Below are 15,000 nucleotides of genomic sequence, written 5' to 3' on the forward strand. Positions count from 1 at the left end.
GCTATGGCCAAAGCCCAGTTGTTAGTTCTAAATGGATGGTTGCTATGGCCAAAGCCAAGTTGTTAGTTCTAAATGGATGGTTGCTATGGCCAAAGCCCAGTCGTTAGTTCTAAATGGATGGTTGCTATGGCCAAAGCCCAGTCGTTAGTTCTAAATGGATGGTTGCTATGGCCAAAGCCCAGTGGTTAACTCTAGTTTAGCTTTATTTACATCACTACGGTAACGGTACTAAAAGCATCTCAGACACGGAACATGTGAATATTGTGAATCCGTCACAATAGGAAATCCAACCTAGCTGTGGTAAATAGATGAATCCTGTGTGTTTGTGTGTGTGTGTGTGTGTGTGTGTTGACTGTTCTACGAGCCTGTGGGGTGTGTGTGTGTGTCTCTATGTGTGTTGGTGTGTGTGTGTGTATGTGTCTCTGTGTGTGTGTGTGTGTGTGTGTGTGTGTGTGTTGACTGTTTTACGAGCCTGTGGTGTGTGTGTCTGTGTGTGTGTGTGTGTGTGTGTGTGTGTGTCTGACACTAACCTGACTGTGGGATGAGCCGGCACTCAGGATCGCTGGCGGTTCCGTGACGTTTGGAGTAGAGCCGGTACTGCACCTGCACACAGACCCGTTCTCCTACGGGCAAAGGTTCCACACGTACCGCAGGCCCACAGCCCACACAGAACACCTGGTGGAACACAAGAACAACATGTGTTAAAGCACACACACACACGACATCAGGCTCGTAGAACAGTCAACATGCACAGGCTTAGAGAACACACACAGCCAGACACACACACACACACACACGACATCAGGCTCGTAGAACAGTCAACATGCACAGGCTTAGAGAACACACACAGCCAGACACACACACACACACACACGACAGGCTCGTAGAACAGTCAACATGCACGGGCTTAGAGAACACACACAGCCAGACACACACACACACACACACGACATCAGGCTCGTAGAACAGTCAACATGCACAGGCTTAGAGAACACACACAGCCAGACACACACACACACACACACACACACGACAGGCTCGTAGAACAGTCAACATGCACGGGCTTAGAGAACACACACACACAGCCAGACACACACACACACACACACACACACGACAGGCTCGTAGAACAGTCAACATGCATGGGCAAATAACACAAACATAACACTAATGAAAAGAAAGGAAGGATGGATTACGGAAGTGTGTGTGTGTGTGTGTGTGTGTGTGTGTGTGTGTGTGTGTGTTACCTTCATCTCCTCTCCCTCTCTCCCATAGAGGAGTTTATAACTCAGCCGTCCTCCGTATTCATTCTGGAGGCTCTGTGTGTGTGTGTGTGTGTGTGTGTGTGTGTGTGTGTGTGTGTGTGTGTGTGTGTATATATATGTTACCTTCATCTCCTCTCCCTCTCTCCCATAGAGGAGTGTGTAACTCAGGTGTCCTCCGTATTCATTCTGCAGGCTGTGGTCACTCCGGTTGAAGTCCATCTGGACACTCAGATATCCAGGAGACGCATTGACATCCACCTTAGGAGCACAGGAACGAGCTGGAGGGGGGAGAGAGGAGGAAGAGAGGGAAGAGAGGAAGAGAGGGGAGACAGAGGAAGAGAGAGGAGAGAGGAAGAGAGGAAGAGAGAGAGATGGAGGAAGAGGGAGGAGAAAGAGGAAGAGAGAGAGGAGAGAGATACAGCGGAAGAGAGCGGAATGGAGAGAGAGAGACAGAGGAAGAGAGAGGAGAGATGAAGAGAGAGAAAGGAGAGAGAGAATCAGAGAAAGAGAGAGAGGAGAGATGGAGGAAGAGAGAGAGGAGAGAGAGACGGAGGAAGAGGAAGAGAGAGGAGAGAGAGGAAGATAGAGAAGAGAGGGAGGAAGAGGGAGAGAGAGACGGAGGAAGAGAGAGAGGAGAGACGGAGGAAGAGAGAGAGGAGAGAGAGACGGAGGAAGAGGAAGAGAGAGGAGAGAGAGGAAGATAGAGAAGAGAGGGAGGAAGAGGGAGAGAGAGACGGAGGAAGAGAGAGAGGAGAGACGGAGGAAGAGAGAGGGGAGAGGGAGGAAGAGAGGGGAGAGGGAGGAAGAGTGGCGAGGAGGGATCGACGGGAGACAGAGAACATGAGGAAAAATAAAAATGGAGGAGAAGAGAATGGAGAGATGATGAAAAAACATCCAACCTGACAAAAGTGGAACTCTCTGAAACACACACAAACAACCTCTTTTCCTCTACACACACACACACACACACACACACACACACACACACACACACACACACACACACACACACACACACACACACACACACACACACACACACACACACACACACACACTCTCTCTCTCTCTCTCTCTTCTAATGATCTGGTCTTACTGTGAACACATTTCACTTTCTGGTAGCACGGTTCCCATGGTGACGTGATATTGTCTTGTTCAGCCCGCACTCGCAGTGTTGCTCCGTACAGTCCCGTTGCCATGACGCTGAAGTCACACTGCTTCTCCAATGTGTTCACACAGCCTGACATGTTTGTCCACAGTCCGTCCTCGCCACTGCACAGACAACACACACACACACACACACACACACACACACACACAACTGAGTGAGTGGAAGTTTTTTTATGATGTTAATGTTTTGTGAAAGATTCAATTCAATTTTATCACCAAATGAATCAACTCTCAAGGCGCTTTACAGAGCCCAGTGCCTGAACCCGCCTTAAGACAAACACACACACACACACACACACACACACACAACTGAGTGAGTGGAAGTTTTTTTATGATGTTAATGTTTTGTGAAAGATTCAATTCAATTTTATCACCAAATGAATCAACTCTCAAGGCGCTTTACAGAGCCCAGTGCCTGAACCCGCCTTAAGGCACACACACACACACACACACACACACACACACACACACACACACACACACACACACACACGCTTGACAGAGCCCACTGCCTGAACCCGCCCTTAAGGCAAACACACACTCACACACACACACACACCACACACACACACACACACACACACACACACACACACACACACACACACACGCGCGCTTGACAGAGCCCACTGCCTGAACCCGCCCTTAAGGCAAACAAAAAGGTGACAGGGGCAAGAACAAACTCCCTGTCAATCAGGAAGACACCTAGTGGGGTGTGGGGGGGGATGTGCAAGCAGAGAGGGAGAGATAGAAATGATGTTGATGGTGGCAATTATTTACATTTCGGGTAAATAATCACCAGAACACGACGAGGAATGTCTTTAGCCCACAGCTGCTAAACACCAAACATGAAGAGGAATGTTTTTAGTTTGAATTTAAAGATGAAAGGGTGTACACACACACACACACACACACACACACACACACACACACACACACACACACACACACACACACAAGATGAAAGGGTGTCTGCCTCTCGGATGGAGGCAGGAAGATTATTCCTCTGTCCCCTATTGTCTCTGAGATTACGGGATGATGGTGTGTGTGTGTGTGTGTGTGTGTGTGTGTCTGTGTGTGAGTTTGTGTGTTTGTGTGAGTGTGTGTGCACTCGCATGCGGTACTGTATGGTGTAGGTGGAGGTGTGTGTGTGTGTGTGTGTGTGTGTGTGTGTGTGTGTGTGAGTGTGTGTACTCTAATGCGGTAATATACGGTGTAGGTGGCAGTGTGTGTGTGAGTGTGAGTGTGTGTGTGTGTGTGTACTCACATGCGGTACTGTACGGTGTAGGTGGAGGTGTGTGTGTGTGTGTGTGTGTGTGAGTGTGTGTACTCTAATGCGGTAATGTACGGTGTAGATCAGGGGTGGGCAATTCATTTCCCCAAGGGGCCACATGAGATAGTGGGACTGTTGTGGAGGGCCGGACCAATAGGCTGAACTCAATTCTGCTCAATATAAGTTGTATCTCTTTATAAAAAACATTAAAAATTGTATGGTTTTGATTAACTGCTACTGGTAAGAGTAGTTGTTATATTTAAGCTATCAAAAATGTGGATGAGCATGATTGAAAATCAGCATGTTTTTGCAGTATTAAAGGTGTGTCCAGACGACCAATACGCATGGCACACACACACACACACACACACACGAGAGCAAGCTTGCAATGCAATAGTATAAGTATACAAATTAATAGTAATATCAATTTTTATCAGCGCAAATGCTCGCAGGCACACCCACACGCACGAATGTAGGCCTACGGAAATAAAGAAATATATTTTTACGTGTGTGTGTGTGTGTGTGTGTGTTTGTGTGTGTGTGTGTGTACTCACATGCGGTACTGTACAGTGTAGGTGGCAGTGTGTGTGTGTGTGTGTGTGTGTGTGTACTCTCATGCGGTGCGGTACTGTATGGTGTGTGTGTGTGTGTGTGTGTGTGTGTTTGTACTCACATGCGGTACTGTACGGTGTAGGTGGCAGTGTGTGTGTGTGTGTGTGTGTGTGTGTGTGTACTTACATGCGGTGCGGTACTGTATGGTGTGTGTGTGTGTGTGTACTCTCATGCGGTACTGTACAGTGTAGGTGGCAGTGTGTGTGTGTGTGTGTATGTGTGTGTGTGTGCGTGCACTCACATGCGGTACTGTACGGTGTGTGTGTGTGAGTGTGTGTGTGTGTGGGCTTACATGCAGTGCGGTACTGTACGGTGTCGGTGTGTGTGTGTGTGTGTGTGTGTACTCTCATGCGGTGCGGTACTGTATGGTGTGTGTGTGTGTGTGTGTGTGTGTGTGTGTGTGTGTGTGTGTGTGTACTCACATGCGGTACTGTACGGTGTAGGTGGCAGTGTGTGTGTGTGTGTGTGTGTGTTCTCACATGCGGTGCGGTACTGTATGGTGTGTGTGTGTGTGTGTGTACTCACATGCGGTACTGTACGGTGTAGGTGGCAGTGTGTGTGTGTGTTTGTGTGTGTTCTCACATGCGGTGCGGTACTGTACGGTGTCGGTGTGTGTGTGTGTGTGTGTGTGTGTGTGTGTGTGTGTACTCTCATGCGGTGCGGTACTGTATGGTGTGTGTGTGTGTGTGTGTGTGTGTGTACTGACATGCGGTACTGTACGGTGTAGGTGGCAGTGTGTGTGTGTGTGTGTGTGTGTGTGTGTGTGTGTACTTACATGCGGTACTGTACGGTGTAGGTGGCGGTGTGTGTGTGAGAGGCGTGTGTGTCCCACCGCAGAACAGCTTCATTTCGCGACAGTCTCACATTGTGAGGAGGCTGCCAGGCTGGGGAGACACACAACATCATCATCATCATCAACAACAACAACAACAAGAACAACAACAAAAACAAAAACAACGTCACATTGTGAGGATTGACAGGGGGCATACAACATCATCATCATCATCATCATCATCAGAGCAACTCTCTTCCTCTCCCTTTCTCTCTCTCTCACACACACACACACACACACACACACACACACACACACACACACACACACACACACACACACACCTTACCAGGCTGGGGAGAGGGGGCACAAAACAACATCATCATCATCATCATCATCACAGCAACTCACTCTCTCGCCCTCTCTTTCTCTCACACACACACACACACATTGCATATGAATGCGACTGAACTCTTTAACTCGGCTGTGCTTGTTTCACATGGATATGACTGGACTGTCACACACACACACACATACACACACTGAACTCTTTAACTCAGCTGTGCTTGTTTCACATGGATATGACTGGACTGTCTCACACACACACACACAGAACTCTTTAACTCGGCTGTGCTTGTTTCACACGGATATGACTGGACTGTCACACGCACACACACACACACACACACAGAACTCTTTAACTCGGCTGTGCTTGTTTCACACGGATATGACTGGACTGTCTCACACTCACACACACACACACACACACACACAGAACTCTTTAACTCGGCTGTGTTTGTTTCACACGGATATGACTGGACTATCACACACACACACACTGAACTCTTTAACTCGGCTGTGTTTGTTTCACACGGATATGACTGGACTATCACACACACACACACACACACACACACACTGAACTCTTTAACTCGGCTGTGTTTGTTTCACATGGATATGACTGGACTATCACACACACACTGAACTCTTTAACTCGGCTGTGTTTGTTTCACACGGACATGACTGGACTGTCAATCTTCTCCAGCATTCTCCATTGAGGATCTCTCGCGATACTGCGGTCAGCTTACTACGCAATAACTTCCCCAAAGACAAGACATTTTGCGATTACCCCATTTTACAGTATAGATTATTTACATCTACAGAACATTCTGAATTAACTTAAAAAAAGAGGCGCCGGCACACCAAAGGCCTTCGCCCTCGGCCCCTGTCCAGTGTAGTCCCGGCTGTAGTGCACTCTCTCAACTGTGGCAAAGTTAGCGTTAGTCTGGGAAGGAAGCCTTTCGAGCTCACCATGTTAGTGACGAGAAACGTCAACGTTGAAGCAAAACACATTTCCCAAACCCTGTGCTGTGAATTGTTTGATTCGGAGTCAGCCAGCCTACCAGGACCAATGTGAACGAAACATTTTGATCGAAACCACAGCTAGCTGGCTAGCAGAATTGAGTGCCCCGGTTACGTTAGCCCGGTAGGCTACGGGGGGGAGAGGTCTCCACTCGGTAAAAAGACGGTAGACGTTAGTCAGAGAACTACATTTGTTACATTTCAGCAGAGTCGGTCTTACCTCGACAGAGGACTGTAGAAGCCGCGTAGAAGATACAAAATCCGATTATTTTCATCGCGGCGACCAAGAACTATTCAACTCCATGTTCAACTTAACGATAGTTTCGCTTTCGATGCTCACGCAATTCCCGACAGGCTACTCCTGACGGGAAAAGTACGGAAACCGCGCAAAGGAAAGAAAGGATTTCAAATTAAAAATAAAACGTAGGCTACAGCTCAAAGCTCGAGTCGGGAATCGTTGGAAATATTGTAAAAATCCTACAGCCTAAAATATTTAAATCTCCGTCACTACCAAACAAACCACAGAAAACCTCCCCCGACCATTCTGCGGCTAAGGTGCCAAACGCTGTGACTGGGCGAAAGGGGCGTTAACCAGCCCGCAAACCAGCGCGACTTCCGGAACTTAACAGATCACTCTTCGAGCACAACACAGGGCTCTTCTTCCGAGCTGTGATGCGGCGGCCCTAACGCTGCCGTTTTCAGTTCCTCAGTTTTAAGGGTGCGGATTGCTGAGAAACATGCACTGGCGGTTCCGTGGAGTTTCGGCGTGCTGTTATGAAATATCTACACACTGGCGGACACGTACACAGGCCACCGCGAAAAGAGGAAGTCTCTCACGATGTCTCAACCTCCAAGCTGGACCTATAGTGCTGCCTCGGGCATGAACTCGCACACACGCATACACACACACACACAGTGAGTCACACGCAGAAAAACACACACACACACACACACACCCCGGCAAACAAAATCAAAAATCACACGGACTGTCTGGAGAACTGACAACAACCGGATGTTTATTAATATAAATACATAAAACACTCAAATACAGCAATTCAGCACTCAGTCCCCTAACTTAGAACTGTCTTACTGTCTATGCTCTATAGACTTGGATTAAAACAAGAGATTAGCCTGCCTACTCATGATAACAAAGAAGAACAAGAGTTGAAGAAGAACAATACGTTGTGTTGGACAACATAACTCGAACCTAATTGAACACAATATTCTGCCAAGTCACTGATATGTTGCTCCAAATGTATTAAAAACTCAAAGGAGAAGGGGGGGGGGGATGGAGGTAAGCCAAAGACTGGGTGATCTAAGCCCAGCCAGTGGGGGGAAGAAGGTAAACCAATAGAGACAAGCAGCCAGCTGGATATCAGTGCCAATTGCAGCGCCAGTCACAGACTCCGTCCTGTCACACTGGGGGTATGAAGCGGCGAAGGCGTGGGATGGGGGATGGGGGGTGGGGGGAGTGAATGCATATCTGTGTGTAGTATGTACGTGTGTATGTATGTATGAAAAGTTCATCTATGAGTAAGCCTGGGTTGTTCCTTCCCCCAGCTCAGAGAAGGAACGTTCTACCGTTGCCGTGGAGACGGGTTAGGGTGCCATAGGTTTGAATGAGTTTGAACAGTGTGGGGAATATGTAATATAAAATATTTAATATTTTGTATGTCAAATGTGGTACAAAGGACCTTTAATATTAGATACTAAGAATTGTATTTTGTTAAAACGAAAGACTTTTATTTTGTTAATGTGACCTGTGACCTGGATGTTTAGAGGTGTTGTATAGGTTGGCCCGCTGAAAAGTCACTGTGAGTTAGTACTCTTGACGGTTTAAGGTTCGCTACTCTACTCTAAAAGAGATGACAAGCTCTTACAGTGTTAAAGGTAATGTGTTTCATACAGTTTAATAAACGCAACAGTTTTATAACATCAGTCGTCGAGCCATCATTTGGTAGAGATAGCTACATCGTGAGTTTGAACAGTGTGTGTGTGTGTGTGTGTGTGTGTGTGTGTGTGTGTGTGTGTGTGTGTGTGTGTGTGTGTGTGTGTGTGTGTGTGTGTGAAATATAATGTGAGAATCGTGTTCCTTGAATATTTTGATTGTATTTGAGATTGCTGCTCTGTACGTGAGCTGGATCTGTGGGATTACCCAATCTCGGGCTGGTTGTCTGGTAGGCAAGATAACCGTCTGATTATTTAGGCTAAACTTGGCAAAGCCTGGATTTATGAAGATTTGAATTAATTTCATAAAACTTGATGATGATTGTTTGTTTATTATACATTTCTACAACTTAAAACTCACCTTTTCTGACAAAAAAATCGAAATCTGTATTTATGGATTGAGCCCCACTCTCCATCTCCATCTCCTCCCTTGTTGGCCTCCTGTCCTGACTTTCTGTGTCGTCTCTCCTTTCTCTGTTTTCCAAGTCTGTTCTGTTCTCATCTGGCTCTGGCTCTGGCTCTTTGGATGCAGTTGATGTGCTTGGCTCATGATCTGTCCAATCACATATTATTGTTATTACCATTATCATTACTATTATAAGGCCCACTAGAAGCAGTGGTATGGTATTTGTGTTCTTCTCAGGCAAGATCTTTGAAAGGATTTCTAAAATAGCCTATACTTTTTTTTTAAGATTACAGTTATTAAGCATGTGGCTCTTTATCCCTGTACTTTCTAGCATGGTCCTTTCATCTCATATTTGGTGATCAGCACTTAGGCCTACCTGTCCTATGTGTCTCCTGGTCCACATTTTCCTCTGGTCTGGAGGCTTGTGGTTGCTCCTCATCTTAAATGTAATGTAATTATGATAAATTGCCATTAGTAGGCTAAAAATATGAGTCTGATAAAAAATTATTAATAAATAAATTAATAAATTAGCATACACATTGTCATCTTTATCAATGCAATGTCTCATTCTCACCTGCTGGTTTGCTTTTTTGTGGCCAACCCTGCAGAAATGTGCTCCCCTTTGCTGCCTCTTTAGGCTGCCTCTTTAAGCTGCTTCTCTCCTCTTTTCCCTAGGCATTCCGCACTCTACACTTAACAACACCCAAAATAGTGATAGGATTTAGACATTTAACCATTTTTAATGAAATAATTCATGTGATGCATTACTTCCATCATTTATTCTTCTTGTTAAAACAAAATGTTAGAAACTAACCATCAGCAGACATGTAGCTTAGTTTTCCTACCAAAAAATGTGCATGTGATAACGGGCTGGTTGTCTGGTAGGCAAGCTAACCGTCTGATTATTTAGGCTAAACGTGGCAAACTGAGCCTGGATTTATGAAGATTTTAATTAATTTCATAAAACTTGATGATGATTGTTTGTTTGTTACACATTTCTACAACTTAAAACTCACCTTTTCTGACAACGTCAAAGCAGTTGCTCATCGACACAGGAGAAGACAACCGTGACCGTCTCTTGAGGCAATGAAATGCAGGCTCCGGTGCCGGTCGCATGCAGTACCGCAGAGTAAACAGAGTAGGGGGCATGCCCGAACCAGTTACTTTGCCCTCCCCCTACTGACTTCCACTCTCGTTGCCCATAGGCTTATCGATTGGAAGTGAATAAGGCTACTTTAGGAAATGTTTCGGGTGGCGATTTTTTTAAATCTACATGAAATTCTGCAGCTGTTTAAACTTACTATTAAATTACTATATTTACATTTTATTCATTTTTTTCCTCGGAGGGGCACTTTGACTCGAGGAGGGCAAACGGGCAGTTGTCCCAGCCCGGGCAACCTTAGCCACCCCCTTCTGTGTGTGTGTGTACGCAAGTGCTGATACAAAGAACTAGTAGTCCTTACTTTCTGCCTTGCTGATGCGTTACGTTGCATAAAGCCTAGTAAGATTTTTTTTTCAATTCAATTTGTTTATTTGATCAAGAGGGACAGTGTACATACATGTAAATGCACCCAATTATGGCCAAAAGGCTAGTTTCCATTGGCAGTACCCCTGCCAGAGTGGCAAGAATGAGGGAGAAATTGCAGCATAACATGAGGAGAGGGGAGAGAAAAAAAGGCAACCCCCAGACTATGCTCCTAGAGGATACATTGTCATCTTTGTCATCATTGATGACCTCGGACGTCAGAGACCCACCACATGGTCATCCCTGCTGACAGAGTGCTCAGAGGTCAGAGGTCAGAGGTCAGAGAACACTCACTTCTTTCTAAATAAACCTTGTGTGATGTGTTCTCTCTAATCTGCGGCAGTCTGTGAGTGAGCCTGGGCTGATCGATCGATTGATCTCTCTCTCTCTCTCTCTCTCTCTCTCTCTCTCTCTCTCTCTCTCTCTCTCTCTCTCTCTCAGAGGGGGCCTTGTTATGTGTCACAAAAAGCAACATCAGCACCTCCTACAGGTGAAAGCCTGGAAATGAATACAAGAAAATCTAACTCTAGATATTGCATCAAAATTGTATTGTGCACCAGAAAAAACAATAAAACCACACAGAGCAGTTTTAGCAAAAGGGATTTATCCAAAAGAGTTTTTGAACAAAGGAACTTAATTGCAGTAGGCCTAGGCCTATTTGTGCACAGCAAACAAGCAAGTAAATAAAACCAGAATAGACCCAGAAGATTAGCATGCACTCAAAACAAGTGATGAAACATGCAAACAAGACCACTCAGCTAGGCCTAATTAAAATAGGTGATGCTTCAGACAAGCAAACAAATAGGTTCCAATAATGTTCAAATAGGTCAATATAATGATTCAAATAATTGAAATAATGATTTAAATCTGTGGCTGCAATCTATTATCAACATAATACTAATACAGGCACTAACTTGTTTTAAAAGGAACGGGCTACCTTCATCCTTTCCAGGACCTGGTTCTGTATGTGAGTGCTGGATGTCGCGCAAATGTCGATTCAGATTTGAAGGTTTGAGCGCCTCATTAGACAGCTTTAAACGCACTCGACACACTGCGCCCTGGGCTTAACGACGACGTCACCTCCATTCACAAACCAAATCTAATATAATCAGGGTTGTATTTACGCTGAATTTTAGTAGTTTTCGGTAGTATGACATTACCAGTGCTGTCATTCTTTCGCTTAAGAAACGTCTCAATTTTGTCTACAGCGTTGGTAACCTTTTCACGGACGGGTCTAGTTATTTTCCTAGAGAAGTCGTGGGAGTGTGGGTTGGCGACCATTCTAACTGGGACTGCTTTCTGTCGGGTGCTTTGCATTAAGGTGATGACAAATGCTACATACAACTTTAGTTTTGTCGATTGTTCCGTCATTTTGCCTCTTAAACAGAAACTTTCCGCCCAACAATCCCTCAGTTTTCTCCATCTTCCACTGCCGTCTCGGTCTCTCCCATCTAACTGACTGCAGGCACGCGGCGGTTTCGTGTGTCGCTACCGGATGGTAGTCCCGCACATCGCGCATGCTCAGACACAAACGGTTTACGGCAGAAGGCTCAACGTCAACATATGGGTTGTCTTAAGCATAATGGGGGTATAATTTATGTTAATATTCAATTATTAAAAAGTGTGGAGACAGAGAAGGGGTAAAAGCAATATCTTGTATTATGAAGAGTGAGAAAATATAGCAGTAGGTAAAACAAATAAAGCATTGATGTGCTTGCCAATAGAACTTGACAGGGAGAACAAAAGGAGGATATCCACCAGTATAACTTTAACTTCTTTATTATACAAACGTTAAGAACTTACAGCTGTATACAATGACCACATTTCTTAAAGTATATACGTCTTTCGCGAACTTCCATCAGCTTTAGCCAGCGATTTGTATTCCGCTGTCTACAGTGTCGCAAAGTGGCGACTGATCGGTAGTGTGCATGCGGACTACCATCGGGTAGCGACATCGTGTCAGGGGGTCAAAGCACACCGGAAGTAACAATGTTGCGTTAACTGCGTTAAAATATTGTATCGCATTTAATCTCGGCCACAATAATCTCATAGATTAACGCGTTAATTTTGACATCCCTAATTAACATTGTTCTCAACTAAAAATCCGTTCTTCGTTGGAAAAGTCGTGAAAAAAAAAAAACCTGGACATTTTCGCGGCCCACTGGATGGATGCTCCGTGCCGCGGCCCCATGGGTTGGGAACCCTGCTCAAGAACACTGTTCTCAAACTTTTTGTCCGGGACCCCATAAAATCCATTTGCCAGTCTCTCGACCCCCCACACATTTTGACAGAATATTATAGGTCTAAATTCAGTTTCATCTTGAATATGAGACTGCTTGCTGAGACATATTAGTTTTCATTATCCACCATTTCTGATAGACTTACAGAATGTCCAAAGCCTAATATGTTGATGCACAGGGCAGCAAGATCATTTTCGCGACCCCCAAAAAACTTTTGGCGACCCCCCCACCACTGCTCTAGAACACTGTTCTCAGGTAGTGGAGAACTAAAGCCCTTAAGTGTAGGTTCCATCCTGACTGTTCTGGAAGACCAGGCAGGCTTGTGTTCCTAGCGTGCTGTTGCCATGGCAGCAGTGTGAGTGTGAGTGTGAGTGTGTGTGTGTGTGTGTGTGTTTGTGGAGCTGTGAGGAGATGCTGGTGCCTGAGTTGTCCTCTCCGGAATACCACCCAGAGTCCTCACACACTCCCCTCCTCTCTTCTCCACACCCAGAGTCCTCACACACTCCCTTCCTCTCTTCTCCACACCCAGAGTCCTCACACACTCCGCTCCTCTCTTCTCCACGCCCAGAGTCCTCACACACTCCCCTTCTCTCTTCTCCACACACTCCCCTCATCTCTTCTCCACACCCAGAGTCCTTCCTCTGTTGTCAAGGGACTGCTGTCTCCAGGGCAGCCCTAGAGCAGTGTTCCTGATCCAGGTGCAGCAGGTGTAGATGGGGATAGAGGAGGACCCTGCAGAGAGAGGCTAGTCATTAGGGTTACAAACAACAACACACGCTCACCACACTCACTGCACACACACACACACAACACACACCACACACTCCCTACTCACACGCTCACACTCACACTCACAACTCACACACACACAACCACACACACACACACACACGCTCACACACCCCATACTCACATCACTCACACACAGACACAGACACAGACACAGACACACACACACACACACACACTCACATGCACACACACACACACAATACACGCTCACACACTCCCATACTCACACACTCACACACACTCCTGCAGAGAGCATGGCTAGGCATTAGGGTTAGGAGAAGAGGTTGGGTGAGTTTACAAGCAACACACACACACACACACACACACACAGACACACACGCTAACACACTCCCATTTAAGGGTTAGGAGAAGAGGTTGGTGTGAGTTTACAAACAACACATCACACACACGCTCACATATCATCACACACTCACACGCAACACGCTCATGCTCACACACAACCGCACACACACACACACAACACACACACACACACACACGCTCACCGCACTCACATACTCACACACGCACACGGCTCACGTCACACGCACACAACACTCTCACTCTCACTCTCACAGACACACACACGCTCACGCACTTACACTCACACTCACACACAGACACACACACACTCACGCACTCACATACTCAAACACACACTCACACACACACTCAAACTCACACACTCACACTCACACACTCACACACACACTCACACACCTGTAAGCTGTATGGTGTGAGGTATTTCGGAGGAGACTTCCCCATCTTCTTCCTTAGTAAGAGTGTGAGAGTGGCCAGCACCAACACACACACACCGGCACACACACCGAGAGGGACATGCCACACAGGACACTGGCCTGCAGGGAACAAACACACCCCAAAGATCAGATGGAGACTTCAGGGATGCAGTGTGTGTGTGTGTGTGTGTGTGTGTGTGTGTCTTACCGTGTCTGTGAGAGCAGTGTGTGTGTGTGTGTGTGTTGCCTTATCGCGTGTGTGAGAGCAGTGTGTGTGTGTGTGTGAGAGCAGTGTGTGTGTGTGTGTGTTGTCTTACCATGTGTGTGTGTGTGTGTTGTCTTACCATGTGTGTGAAGTGCACTGCATGTGTGTGTGTTGTCTTATCGTGTGTGTGAGTGCACTGTGTGTGTGTGTGTTGTCTTACCGTGTGTGTGAGTGCACTGTGTGTGTGTGTGTGAGTGCACTGTGTGTGTGTGTGTGTTGTCATACCGTGTGTGTGAGTGCACTGTGTGTGTGTGTGTGTGTGTGTGTTGTCTTACCGTGTGTGTGAGTGCACTGTGTGTGTGTGTGTGTGTGTGTGTGTGTGTGTGTGTGTTGTCTTACCGTGTGTGTGAGTGCACTGTGTGTGTGTGTTGTCTTACCGTGTGTGTGAGTGCACTGTGTTTGTGTGTGTGTGTGTGTTGTCTTACCGTGAATGTGAGTGCACTGCCTGTGTGTGTTGTCCTACCGTGTGTGTGAGTGCACTGTGTGTGTGTGTGTGTGTGTGTGTGTGTGTGTGTTTGTCCTACCGTGTGTGTGAGTGCAGTGTGTGTGTGTGTGTGTGTGTGTGTGTTGTCTTACCGTGTGTGTGAGTGCACTGTGTGTGTGTGTGTGTGTTGTCCTACCGTGTGTGTGAGTG

At 46.3% G+C, this 15,000-nt stretch overlaps 2 protein-coding genes across 2 annotated transcripts in view; both read right to left on the minus strand.

Annotated features, from left to right (window-relative positions):
• The window catches only part of LOC105888507 (interleukin-10 receptor subunit beta-like), a gene marked incomplete at its 3' end in the record, with an annotated part of 9,632 nt that extends 2,492 nt beyond the window's left edge, over positions 1-7,140 (minus strand). Inside the window, exons 1-5 of the mRNA XM_031579805.2 lie at positions 6,675-7,140; positions 5,096-5,204; positions 2,362-2,537; positions 1,389-1,543; positions 531-675 (exon numbers count right to left, since the gene is read on the minus strand). Coding sequence (XP_031435665.1) covers positions 531-675; positions 1,389-1,543; positions 2,362-2,537; positions 5,096-5,204; positions 6,675-6,729 — 640 coding nt within the window. The remainder of the gene's footprint in view (positions 1-530; positions 676-1,388; positions 1,544-2,361; positions 2,538-5,095; positions 5,205-6,674) is intronic.
• Positions 7,141-13,182: 6,042 nt separating this feature from the next.
• crfb2 (cytokine receptor family member b2) overlaps positions 13,183-15,000 on the minus strand; it is a 13,241-nt gene continuing 11,423 nt past the window's right edge. Inside the window, exons 9-10 of the mRNA XM_042703164.1 lie at positions 14,081-14,221; positions 13,183-13,304 (exon numbers count right to left, since the gene is read on the minus strand). Coding sequence (XP_042559098.1) covers positions 13,183-13,304; positions 14,081-14,221 — 263 coding nt within the window. The remainder of the gene's footprint in view (positions 13,305-14,080; positions 14,222-15,000) is intronic.

This window comes from Clupea harengus, chromosome 2 (assembly GCF_900700415.2).
Source record: "Clupea harengus chromosome 2, Ch_v2.0.2, whole genome shotgun sequence".
NCBI classification, from domain to species: domain Eukaryota; kingdom Metazoa; phylum Chordata; class Actinopteri; order Clupeiformes; family Clupeidae; genus Clupea; species Clupea harengus.